Consider the following 12,177-nt stretch of genomic DNA (forward strand, 5'->3'; position numbering starts at 1 on the left):
ATGCATGTGTATACATATGTGAGTGTATGCCTTTGAGTGTGAATATCTGTATATGTTTGAGAGTGTGTGTGCATGTTCACGTGTGTATGCTACTGTGTAGGCATATTTACTGCATGTGCATGTATATATATGTGCATGACTGCATGTATGTGAGTGCATGTGTGGTGTGTGCTTCTATGTATGTGTGTGCATGTGGGTATGTATATGTGTATGTATGCATGCTTGTGTGTATGAATGTGTGAGTGTGGATGCATATGTGTGATGTGCACATGTCGTACGTGTGTGTGTTGTGTATGTGTGCATGCATATTCGAAGTGACCTCAGGTTTCTCTCTCACCCGCAGGGCTCTGCTTTGTCTGCCCAGAAAGGCACAGGTGCACAGTGTCGATCAATCACACTCTCCCATCCTCTGTTTAGGTTTTTGGATTGCGAGGGGTTTCCAGGGGCATGTATGACGGTCCTGTGTACGAGGTGCCAGCTACACCCAAATATGCAACTCCCGCTCCTTCAGCCAAATCTTCGCCTTCCAAACACCAGCCCCCGCCCATCAGAAACCTCCACCAGTCCAACTTCAGCTTATCAGGTAGGAATGAGTGAGGGCCCAGGCTCCCCACACGGGCAGCAGTTCGGGCCAAGTCCTTCCTGCTGCTTCTGAGGAAATGGACACGCGGCCTTGGACCCTAGATGAAGCAGCAGGGAAGGGAGTGTGCCCCGCCCGAGCCTGTTCTCACTAGTGGGGCAGAGTGGGCTGGTATGGTCACCAAGCAGAGGGGGGTCCATGTTAGGGGGGCAACATGGTGGTACCTGACCTGGGTTTACAAAGAGTGGCACCAAAATTGTCCCAGTACTCATCCTTACACACATTGGGGACGTTTTCACTCTTCCTCATGAAGGTAAACAAACATGAAGTGGTGGGGATGAACAAGAGATGGGAGTAGCTGCCATTTGCAGGGCGTGTGGTCTGCGCACGTCTTTAGCCTGTTTGCCCACTGCAGTGTTGTAATTTCATGACCCGTGATTTTATTTTATCCTCACTACTCCATAGAGTGATATTATATCTATTTATTTAAAGAGGAAACTGAAGCCCCAAGAAATTCCGTGTCAAAATACCAGGACTTGGTGCTCAACAAATGTGTGGGAACAAAATTAGATACTGACTTGATCCCTCCTGACTTTCTTAAGGCCCCAGGGTGGTGTGTCTGCAATTTCGACAGATGGCCACATGAGGGCAGGCACGCACACGTTGAGAAAGTTAAATTGGAATTTTGTCCTGCAAACTTTTTGAGGCGTTGCATGGGTTCCACACTGTGCTAGGTACTAAGCATATGGTGATTTTTTTTCTTAGAGGGCCAGATAGCAAATACTTTAGGCTTTGCAAGCTAAGAGGCAACATCTAGGATGTCAACATCTAGGATGTTATATTCCATAGCCATTTGAAAATGTACAAACTCCTCTCAGGTCATGGACTGTACAGAAACAGACGGTGGGCTGGATTTAGTCAGTGGACCAGCTTGCTAACTCCTGGTCAGGAAAGGTGATATACTTAGCAAAAGAGAGAGTGGAAGGGGCAAAGAGAGAGAGAGGATGAAGGATCAATTTAGGTTGTGTGGTGGCAGAACCTCTCATCCATTCAGGAAGTGTCTGATTCAGTGATTAGGCAGAGGGGGCATGAATCCCCATTCATCTCACTCTCCATAAGACTTTCATGGAAGAGCTTCCAGTGTTTAATATTTTTGCACAAAATGGAACCTAAATAGAATGCTAATAGTCATGTGATGCTCCATCAGCAAAACAGGGATTGGCTTCAGTCCTGGGAAAAGCTGTCTGGTTGCAACAAGACGCACGCTCTCAAGGAGTTTGCAAACTGGACCTCTGCTCAGGAGTTACACAGTTAAACACTGCTCAGTTGCAATTAAACGTGGACAGAAAATCCTCCTCCCCATTGTTCTTAGAACAAGAATAACAATGAAGTTAAAAGCCTCCTGGAAGGGCCACTCCCCACCCTTGTTCTCTCAGTTTCACTCTTAGTCCTCCTGAGGCCCACAGCACCACTGCTCTCAGCCAGCCTCATGGCAGGTTGATAGGTGACTTCATTTGGTACCAACAGCATAGATGCTTTCCAACATCAGTAACAACCTCACAGATGCCCTTTTTAAATATCTGCATATGTTACATTATAGAGCTGTAGCATGAGTTAGTGTCTGTTTTTGTCCATTTACATTGCTAAAAAGGAATACCTGAGGCTGGGAAATTAAACAAAAGAGGTTTACTTGGCTCACGGCTCTGCAGGCTGTACAAGAAGCATGGTGCCAGCATCTGCTGCTGCTGAGGGCCTCAGGCTACTTCCAGCATGGCAGAAGGCGAAGGAGAGCTGGTGTGTGTGGAGATCACATAGCAAGAGAGGAAGACAGAGGAAGAAGGCAGAGGTGCCTAGGCTCTTTAACAACCAGCTCTTCTGAGAACTAACAGAGCAAGAATGCACTCATTACTATGAGGCTGACACCAAGCCATTCATGAGTGATCTGTCCTTCATGACCCAAGCACCTCCCATTAGGCCCCACCTCCAACTTTGGGGTCAAATTTCAATACAAGGTTTCCAGCAGGTATTTTCAAGGTACAGATGGTTATCAGGAAAAAGGTACTAAGTGCTAGGCCTGATTCCAGGCCTTTAGGGGATTCTTGTATTGCAAGAAGACATATAATGTCTACCAGTGAAACGATGGGAGAAAAGAAAAGTCAGTACTCTGAACCAAATTCTTAGTGGCTTACATAGACAAATCATATAATGTCAGAGTTGGAAGGGGCTCGTCTAGTCTACTGTTCTAATTGTGCTGAAAAGGAAATGAGGCCAAGGGAGTGGGGTGGTGTCTTACTCCAAATTGCCAAATTCAAGGCATGATTAGCACTAAAACTTGAGTCTCCTTCCTGTTGCAGGTGGGAACTATGTGAGGCCAGTGTTCTGCAGCTAGTAAAAAGAATTCACCAAGACAGCTGTAGGTAAAGAAAGTCAGATTTATTAGAAAAAGTATGAAAGGGTGCAGTGGGTAGGTCAGCAAGAAAGGAGCTGACTGCAAGGAAACAAAGGCTTGCTGGAGATTGTATAGGATGGTGCTTATGCTGTGTGCTGAAGAGGGCTTTGTGCAGTACTGATAATGCTGTGGATGCAGTGAGCTAACTGACGTTTTTCTATTAGCCAAGGGTCTGGTGATAAGTTGCGTGCAGGAAGATTGTGAGTTATTTGTGCAGGAAGGCTGTGTTCTAGACCATGAAGAAAGGCAGACTGTAGCTTCTTTGCTTTTGTCTTTTTGCTTTTCCTTGGTTCCACCAGCTCAACTTCCCCTCCCTGATTAGGACTCTGTACTTCCCACCTTTCAGCATTATCCATCTTTCATGATTTACTCATTTAATAGAATATTTGTTGAGCTCCAGGCACTGGGTTTGCTGCTAGAATTTTACGTGTTTATGCAAGAGAATACGTAAAATTAGAATGAATGGTTGGTTCTGAAAGTTTAAAATTAAGAACCTCTGCACACCACACGCCCCTCCAGATCCACCTATTGCCAACGAGGGAAGTAAATCCAGCTTGCATACTTCACATGCACGTGCACACACATATGCACATGCATATGCAAAGGTGCACACACACAATATGTAAAATACTCGTGTCTAAGAGCATGGGCTTTGAAAACCAACCAGTTTGGGCTTCAATCCTGGCTTCACCACCCAACACCTGTGTCCTGCAAGACACGTGGCCTGAGCCTCAAATGGCTCACCCATAAGTTGGGAGTACAAACACCCCCTTCAGAGTATGATTGTGTGCCCTAAATGCAGTAACATGTTAAAGCACCAAGTGTGTGCCTTGTGCCTGCACACAGTAGGCACTCAGTAACTTGTTTGATCACCTGTCTCAGCAATGTCAGATTTTACTGGGGACTTTGACAAGAACAACACAAGGTGGTCAGGGCTGAAGGAGGGAGAGCCCAAGGACTGAGGGGCACAGAAGAGGGAGCAGTGGACTCTGCAGAGGCCAGGGAGGCTTCCCATGGCTGGTCCTGGACTGAGCCCTGAATGAAGGTCGGTCCAGTGGAGAACACCTGAAGACGGGGAGGGGTCATGGCTTCTGCTAAGGCGCAGGGCATGGCAGAGTACATGGCCTCCAGGAGCAGTGTGGAACTGGTGTTAACAGATCCCATCCAGCAGCGACTGGCGCTCTCTTTCAGGTGCCCAGATAGATGACAACAATCCCAGGCGCACCGGCCACCGCATCGTGGCGCCCCCTGGTGGCCGCTCCAACATCACCAGCCTCGGTTGAACGCGGATGCGCAGAGGAGCTAGCGTGAAGGATTCTGGGAATCATGTCCATCCCTTTTCCTGTCAGTGTATTTGAAACCCACAGTTTTAGTTGGTGCTGATGGAGGGAGGGGGAAGTCGAAGGATGCTCTTTCCCTTTTCTGTTTAGGAAGAAGTGGTACTAGTGTGGTGTGTTTGCTTGGAAATTCCTTGCCCCACAGTTGTGTTCATGCTGAATCCACCTCGGAGCATGGTGTTTTCATCCCCCCTTCCTAGTGAACCACAGGTTTTAGCATTGTCTTGTTCTGTCCCTTCCACTTCTAACTCCACTGGCTCCATGATTCTCTGAGTGGTGGTTCCTTTGCACCCTGTAGATGTTCTAGGATAGTTGATGCATGTTACTAAATTACGTATGCAAGTCTGTGAGTGCGTCTGAGGGGACATCGCCAAGGACTGACTGAGACACGATGCCGAGACCTCAAGCCCTGAGGGACAGTCCCAAACCTCTTGCAGTGAAGATGTTTACTCATTGCCCCCACCTCTGGTCCACACTAGAAAGAAGCTCGCCCCACCCCCACCCGTGAGATCCGTGAATTCTCGGAATGGCAGGGGAAGCCTTGCACTAGGTTGCAAAGAAGCATCCTCCACATCCTGTGTCAGAAACCCTGGTCTCCGTGGCACTTGTAACTCACCGTGCTGTCTTCTGGTCTGTGTGTGTTCTTCAAGCCAGCTCTAGGCTTCAGGCCGAGCCAGGTTCACACTCAGAAAGGGGTCTCCCCATCCCCATTCGGGGCTGACGATGGGGGGGGGGTGATGGCTGCCCCTGGGTGGCCTGAGTCCTGGTCCCTCCGAGGCAGTTGATGGGGCAGTCAGATTTTTAAAGTTTTGTACAAAGTTTTCCTTTGTAATCACTCCCATTTTTACTTAACAACCAACTTGTTGTGGCTCTTATTTCTGAATTCAAAGCTTGTGAAAAAATAAAGAAAATGAACTGCCCACTGACCTGACTGGGGCACTTTGATTTCAGTGGTGGTGGTCTGGATTGGGTACAAATACTTGGCAGTCCCCCCACATGATCACGAATGGTGGCGGCTGCTTCCTGAGGACTCACTCTTGGTAGAGACTGGTGGATGTGGGGGTGGGAGGAGAGGTTCAGTTCATGACTTCTGAAGGCTGAGTTCCTGAGACGCAAGGAGAAGAGAGGGAAGATGGCTGATGGGCGGGCTTCCACAAAACAGGCTCAAATCTTGCATCTATTTCATCCTGTTTGGCCTTTACTGGCTCTCATTTTTCTTGTGTTGTATGGATCAGCCTCAGACTGGAAACTCCAGTCTCCTAAACTTCACATTTATTCCCTCCATTTCCATGAGCTAGAGATACACTAAAGGAGGGGCAAAACATCAGGCAAAGTTGCTTGCTTCCATTAGCTGTTAGTAATAGTGATGACAATGATGGTGGTGACAGTAATGATGGTGGTGATGGTGACAATAGTGGTGATGACGGTGGTGGTGATGATGGTGACAATAGTGGTGATGACGGTGATGGTGACAGTAGTGATGACGGTGATGGTGGTGATGGTGACAGTAGTGATGAAGGTGATGGTGACAATAGTGATGACAGTGATGGTGGTGATGAGGACAACAGTGGTGATGATGATGGTGACAGTAGTGGTGGTGTTGGTGGTGTTGGTGTTGGTGATGAAGTTGGTGGAAATGATAAATACATGGGTTAATATCTGGGTAGCGCTTGCTATATGCCAGGTGCTCTATGAGGTAGGGATTATTATCTCCATTTTACAAATGAGGAAACAGAGTCAGAGCGAGATCAATAACTTGTCTAGGATCACACACTTAGGAAGTGATGGGACCAGGATTTGAATCCAGGACCCAGCCACTTTGGGCCCTAGTCCAAAGCTCCTTGCTCCTAATTACTGAGCTCCAAGGACATTTGAGGCAGATGGCTTTGGATGGTCTGCTCCCACATCAACTCGGTGCTTTTCATGTGTCCTTCTCCTCCCCCACTCCTCAGCTTCGTGTGGATACCTTCGTTAAGGTTTAAAGAAGTGTTGGCTCAGGGTCAGTTACAGACTTCCTTAAAACAAAGTTAACTAACTACTGAGAAAGACCAAGAATGGATGGTAAGGATTTTTGGATGGAAAGACCAAGAATGGATGGTAAGGATTTTTGATGGTCAGCTTTGGCCCATTTGTACTAATAAGGGGAAACTTCCAGAAGAGTATAGTTGGCAGGATGAAGTTATCCAGTCTGCTCTCTGGGCCTCACCTCCTTAGTCCTGTCAGGGTGGAAGTGGAAGCAGAAGCAGCCCTAGCACCTTCTCTAAGACAGACTCTGATGGGGTGCTTACCTGACTCCCAGGTCATGGAAACCACTGTCCAGCCAGCATAATCTGGAGCCCATGTCGAACTTCAGGTTCCCCAGCACCTCCAAGAGGCACAGTTACAGGGGATAGGAGACCTGGTGGCTCAGATAATCCTTAGTTCTTGGCGACTAAGCTGCAACACTCCTTTTAAGGCATGTGACTTCCTTTTACCTCTTGAGATCTTGGGAGGAGGGAGAGTGAGTTTCTCAGACAGTTTTAGAGGAAGGCTATTTATTCTCATTCATTCATCTGCAACCCAATTTTTCTAGCCATGTCACATAACATACTCACAGGCCCAGGGACTAGGATGTGGTCATCTTGGTGGCAGGGATGGGGAGCATTATTCTGCCTACCACAGTAGTCTTCTAGGTTTTTTCTAAAGTTTTATCTTTCACATTTAGGTCTATGAGCCATCTCTCAATAATCTTTAATTACAATATAAGGTAGGACTGAAGGTTCTCCATTTCCCATATGATCTCCCATCGACCCAACACCATTTATTGCAGAGACTATTCTTTCCCCCATTAAGATGCAGTGGGGCCTGTGTTGTAAGTCAGGTGATTCTATCTGTGTGGATCCTTCTGATTCAGTGGTCCAGAAGTGTGCTGCCAAATCAATGCTGAACTCAATGGGTGAAGGTGGGTGGGGTAGAAAGCCCTTGTTTGTAGTGTTAGTTAGGTTCTGGGAACTGCACTTCTGGTACCAATTTTCTGTCTTAGTCCATTTTGCATCACTGTAACTGAATACCTGAGATGGGGTAGTTTATAAAGAAAAGGAATTCGTTTCTTACAGACTTTGAGACTGAGTTCAAGGTTGGGGTGGTGGTGGTGCATTTGGTGAAAGCCTTCTTGCTAGTGGGGACTCTGCAGAGTCCTAAGGCAGTGCAGGGCATCATATGGTGAGGGGGCTGAGTGTATTGGTTCAGGTCTCGCTTCCTCTTCTTATAAAGCTGCTGGTCCCACTCCCATGATAACCCATTAATCCATTGACTCATTAATACACTAATCTGTGAATGAATTAATCCATTCATGAAGGGAGAGCCCTCATGACCCAATCACCTCTAGCAGGCCCCACCTTTCAGTACTGCCACATTGGGTATTAAGTTTCAACATAAGTCTCTCGCCATGGCCAATTTGAACCTATCAACATGAAGTAAATGGGCTTGGAATCCAGAGCACTTAACCGTTGGCTCTGATGTCCCAGGAGGGGCTGGTTCTGGCCCCTCTGCATTTGTTGGTGTATTAGTCCATTCTCATTCTGCTGATAAAGACATATCCAAGACTGGGTAATTTATAAAGAAAAATAGGTTTAACGGACTCACAGTTCCACGTGGCTGGAGAGGCCTCACAATCATGGCAGAAGGCACATCCTACATGATGGCAGGCAAGAGAGATAATGAGAACCAAGTGAAAAGGGTTTGCCCTTATAAACCATCAGATCTCTTGGGACGTATTCACTACCACAAGAACAGTATGCGGGGAAACTGCCCCCATGATTCAATTATCTCCCACCAGGTCCCTCCCACTTCATGGAATTATGGGAGCTACAATTCAAGATGAGATTTGGGTGGAGACACAGCCAAACCACATCAGTTGGTTTGTCTGTCTCTGCCTCCAGATTGCATATTGACTCTTAAAAGTGAGACAGAATGGGCAAGGTCTTTGCACATACTCTTCCCTCATCTACGTAAAGCCAAACCATTTTCAGATGTCACCAGCAGGGTCTACCATGTTCTAGCCCCCAGGGTTGGTTTGGCCACCTTGACCGTAAACAGTGGACAAGAGAAGGTGCTACCCTTAGCCTGTGGCCAAATCTCTATAGACTCAACAGAGCTACTCTTCTGACAAAAGTGCGTAACCCTCCTCTGTGTTACTCTTTCCAAGGCAGAACGTGGCCTTGATGATGCCCACTGACAATGTCATTTGCCTAAACGTTCATTCCAATCAAGTCCATTTATGAAGTGAAAAAGCATGAAGTTTCCTAAGCAAAAGGGGCTCTTAGCAACTTGAGGTTTCTATTTTTCTCTTAGCTCAGACCTGCAGAGATTTTAAGAGGAAAGGATCCCGGGGCCCTGGTGCACCTGGCTTCAGAGTAAAAGCCTCTCACTGGTAGCCTGTTCCCAGGAGGAGGAAAGCTGTGGCATGGCTGTGCCAGGTGTCCAGGGTCCATCTGGGAATTTTCTGGGAGATCTATCAAACCACTCAGACAGCCTGGCTATCCATTATGCCTGGATGTGGTCTTCAAAGTCTTCCTCTATCAGACAGGAGCCAAACACCACATGTGTAGCCTGGGGTCCCAGCTGTGCCAGCTTGCAACGGACAAGAGCCCCAACACAAAGCAGGAAGCCTCTGTAGCCACCACCCTCCCCCATCCAGGCCATTGTATTTGGAAGGAAGAATGTTGACCAGGACCTCCATGACTCTAGTTTCGTAGCAAAAGAGAACACTCCCAGCGTTCGCCTGTAGCCAGGTGAGCAAATGCCTGCTGCAGGGGATTTCTCCTGGACCAGGTGTCCCTGTGACCCTCAGGCTGGGGTCTCACCCTATTCCTTCTCTCGACCTGTCCTGCCTCTGCTCAGAGCATGAAGGAGGTGTCTAAGCGGTTTCCAGAGAAAGGAGAACATGGACAGGAGCCAGTTCTCTAGGACTGCCTGGGCCCAGAGTTCTCAGGAGGTCGAAGGGTCCTTAAGCCTGAGACGGCAAGTGCCTTAGTCCAGGTCCTCTGAGACGCAGACACTGAGCCAGGATTAGATGTGGGCGAGATGTGTATTAGGGGAAATATCTGTGAGGGGAAATGAGGAGGGAGCCAGAGGAGGCAGAGCCCACACATTGCGATGCAGCTGGGAGCCCCATGATGGAGGGAGAGAGGGAGGGGACAGGGGAGAAGGGAAGGGAGGGAAGGAGGGGAGACAGGGCAAGAAGGGAGGGAAGGAGGAAAGAAGGACAGAGGGGGAAAGGAAAGAAGGGAGGGAGGGGAGGGAGTGAAGAGAGGGAAGAAGGGAAGGAGGGAGGGAAGAGACAGCAGAAAGGAGGGAGGGAGGCAAGACTCTGGGGCTGCACAGTTCTAAGTCTCAGCAGGTAGAGCAAGAGGTCCTGGAGCCCAGGCTGTCCTCTGGAGGAGCCCTGTCATGCGGACTCAGGAGGCCTCCACATCCCTGCCTCATGCAGACACTGGGAGCACCCTGCAGGAAGTGTGACCTCCACGCTCACGCAGGGAAGGATTTCCGAGCATGGCAGGAAATCCCCAGGCTGTTGGTCGCTTTTGCTCCTTGCTGTTGGGGACCTAAGAGGTATGTGTTCATGGCCACCACAGCCAGAACAAGGCGGATGAAGAGCTGACCTCAGACCAAGTCCAGCGGCTGGATTGCAGGCCATGCTGGAGGGCAGGAGGTGCATCAAGAAATGGACCAAGTCCATCAGCGGGAGCCCAGTGGGGAAAAAATAGATCCCCAGGCCTCTTGTCCAATCTGCTGACTCAGGATCTCTGGGATGGGGCTAAGAATGTTTTTAATGAGCCCCTGGGTAATGCTGACACACGCCAAATCCATATGCCACGGGGGGAACTTATTCCCAGCCTCCCTCCCTCCCTCCTTCCCTTCCAATCCATACACCACAGGAGGAAAGTATATACTCAGCCTTCCTCCCTCCCTTCCTTCCAATCCATATGCCACGGGAGGAAAGGGATATTCCCAGGCCTCCCTCCCTCCCTTCCACCAGGTGACCACGAATTCCTGTTATACACCAGGTGGCATGTGGCCGGTCAATGGTGTACATTCCAGGGGGGATGTCAGGTGCAAATCAAATGATTACTCAAAGCACCAAATTGCACACTCTGTTAAGGGCTATAGAGGAAACATTTAGGGGAGAATAGAGAATCCCATCTCCCACTCCTCTGGTCTCCATAGAGGGAGGGGCTTCCACTGTCTGGGGGAGAGCATAGGGGACTACCCCGGCCCCTCTCCCTCTCTCTCTTTTATTCTTCTTTGGGGAGGAGGAGAAATACCTGATTGGCCAGTCTGGAAAGGATTACTCCCAAGACTGCCTGTCTCTGGATCGATTCGTTCCCCCTATAAATCATGTTTTACCCTCTAAACAGTCACATTTTCCCCATTTCCCGACTCCCTATGAGGAGGGGTGTGGAAGCACCTGGACCTCACTGGTTTGTGGGGCCGTCACTCTCCTTTGCAATTCCCCCTGCCATGCACATTACATTGGAATGCTTTTCTTTTTCCTATTGGTCTGCCTTGGTCAGTTCTTTCTCAAGGAGCCTTCATAGGGTGGAGGAAAAGCTTGCCCTCTGTGCCCCACAGCTGATTCACTGTAAATTTAATGGAACTCACACTTCTGACACCTGTGCACAGACCCCACCAAGGCCTGGGAGTGGGCTTAGCCACGGGTTCACCAACACGTTCCTTACAGCTTACAATGCCACAGTCAGATCTTTTAGCTGCAATCCTTAAGACCACTGTTCCCTTTCCTGCTGATGCCACTGCGTATCAGGTGACACTAGGGAGGCCTGGGACATTTGGAGGATCTGGGTAAGGGCCGGTTGAGTTGGGTTTAGTGGGATTGTTTATGTGGGTCTCACTGTACACCTCTGTGTATAGTTCTGAACTTGGACAAGAAAGAGAGGAAGGTTATTTATCTCGCCCCAACCCCCATCCCAGCAGCAAAGCACACAGGACCTAGAGTCTAAGGGGGGCCCTGACCTTGTTCGGGGTTGGGGTAGAGGGGGATCTCTGGAGATGTGAGTCCTGACTCCATGTGAGGAGTGGCTAGGAGCCACTGGGCAGAGGGCTGGGGAGGGGGCAGGGGTCTTCCAAAAAGAATGCACATCACGAGCAAAGGCCCAGTGCGGGGAAGGGGTGTGGCCATGAGAGGAGACAGGGGCCGGGTGCGGAGTGAAAGGGAAGGGCGTCTGCTGGGCCACAGGGGTGGGCTCAGCCTAGACCTCTCTGGGCCTCATGGTCCATGCGATCTGGCTTTTTCTCCTAAGAGCCAGGGAACGCCGCCCATAAGGCCAGGCAGATTTGTGTTGGAGAACATATGATGGGCAGACGGCAGCAGCAGGAGAGGCAGCAAGATCAGCACCACCCTGGCCAGGGCCTCAGGAGGAACGCTGTGCAGAACGTGACCCCTGGCTAGCCAGGAGGGTCCTGGGAGAGTGCACTCACCCTGGGAGAGTACAAAGAACCACGCCGGCTTCATCCTGGGGTCTCAGGCCAGCGGGTGCTATTTTCACCAAAGAATTAATTCACGAATTCATCATAATACATCATCTCTCATGGTCCCCTTCCAAATTCACATCTGTCCATCACCAAAACAGCCCACAGCCCATAAGAAGAACTGGGGATGGTAACCAAAGTGGAAGCAGGGCACCTGAGAGGCGTCCTGGGGCCGCACTGCTGATCCTCTTTTCTCTTCCCTGGTCCTGAGTGTTGCCTTCGTGTGGCTCAGCCCTTCCATCCTTCAAGCCTTCATCAGCTCCAGGGTGGCCCCGAGTCTGTGC

The 12,177-nt window shown here is 49.4% G+C and overlaps 1 protein-coding gene and 1 long non-coding RNA gene across 4 annotated transcripts in view; one reads left to right on the forward strand and one right to left on the reverse strand.

Annotated features, from left to right (window-relative positions):
• The window catches only part of CRMP1 (collapsin response mediator protein 1), a 72,321-nt gene extending 67,029 nt beyond the window's left edge, over window positions 1-5,292 (forward strand). For all 3 annotated transcript variants that reach the window (XM_033213710.1, XM_033213713.1, XM_033213711.1), the window contains 2 exons: window positions 418-583; window positions 4,221-5,292. In XM_033213710.1, the coding sequence (XP_033069601.1) occupies window positions 418-583; window positions 4,221-4,312 (258 nt within the window). In that variant the 3' untranslated portion in view covers window positions 4,313-5,292. The remainder of the gene's footprint in view (window positions 1-417; window positions 584-4,220) is intronic.
• LOC117085116 lies at window positions 2,993-5,386 on the reverse strand. The gene is made up of 2 exons (XR_004437799.1): window positions 5,294-5,386; window positions 2,993-4,371 (listed from the first exon to the last, which is right to left on the reverse strand). It is a non-coding gene; the product is annotated as an uncharacterized LOC117085116 (long non-coding RNA).
• Window positions 5,387-12,177: the final 6,791 nt, after the last annotated feature.

This window comes from Trachypithecus francoisi, unplaced genomic scaffold (genome assembly GCF_009764315.1).
Source record: "Trachypithecus francoisi isolate TF-2019V2 unplaced genomic scaffold, Tfra_2.0 Lachesis_group1, whole genome shotgun sequence".
NCBI lineage: Eukaryota > Metazoa > Chordata > Mammalia > Primates > Cercopithecidae > Trachypithecus > Trachypithecus francoisi.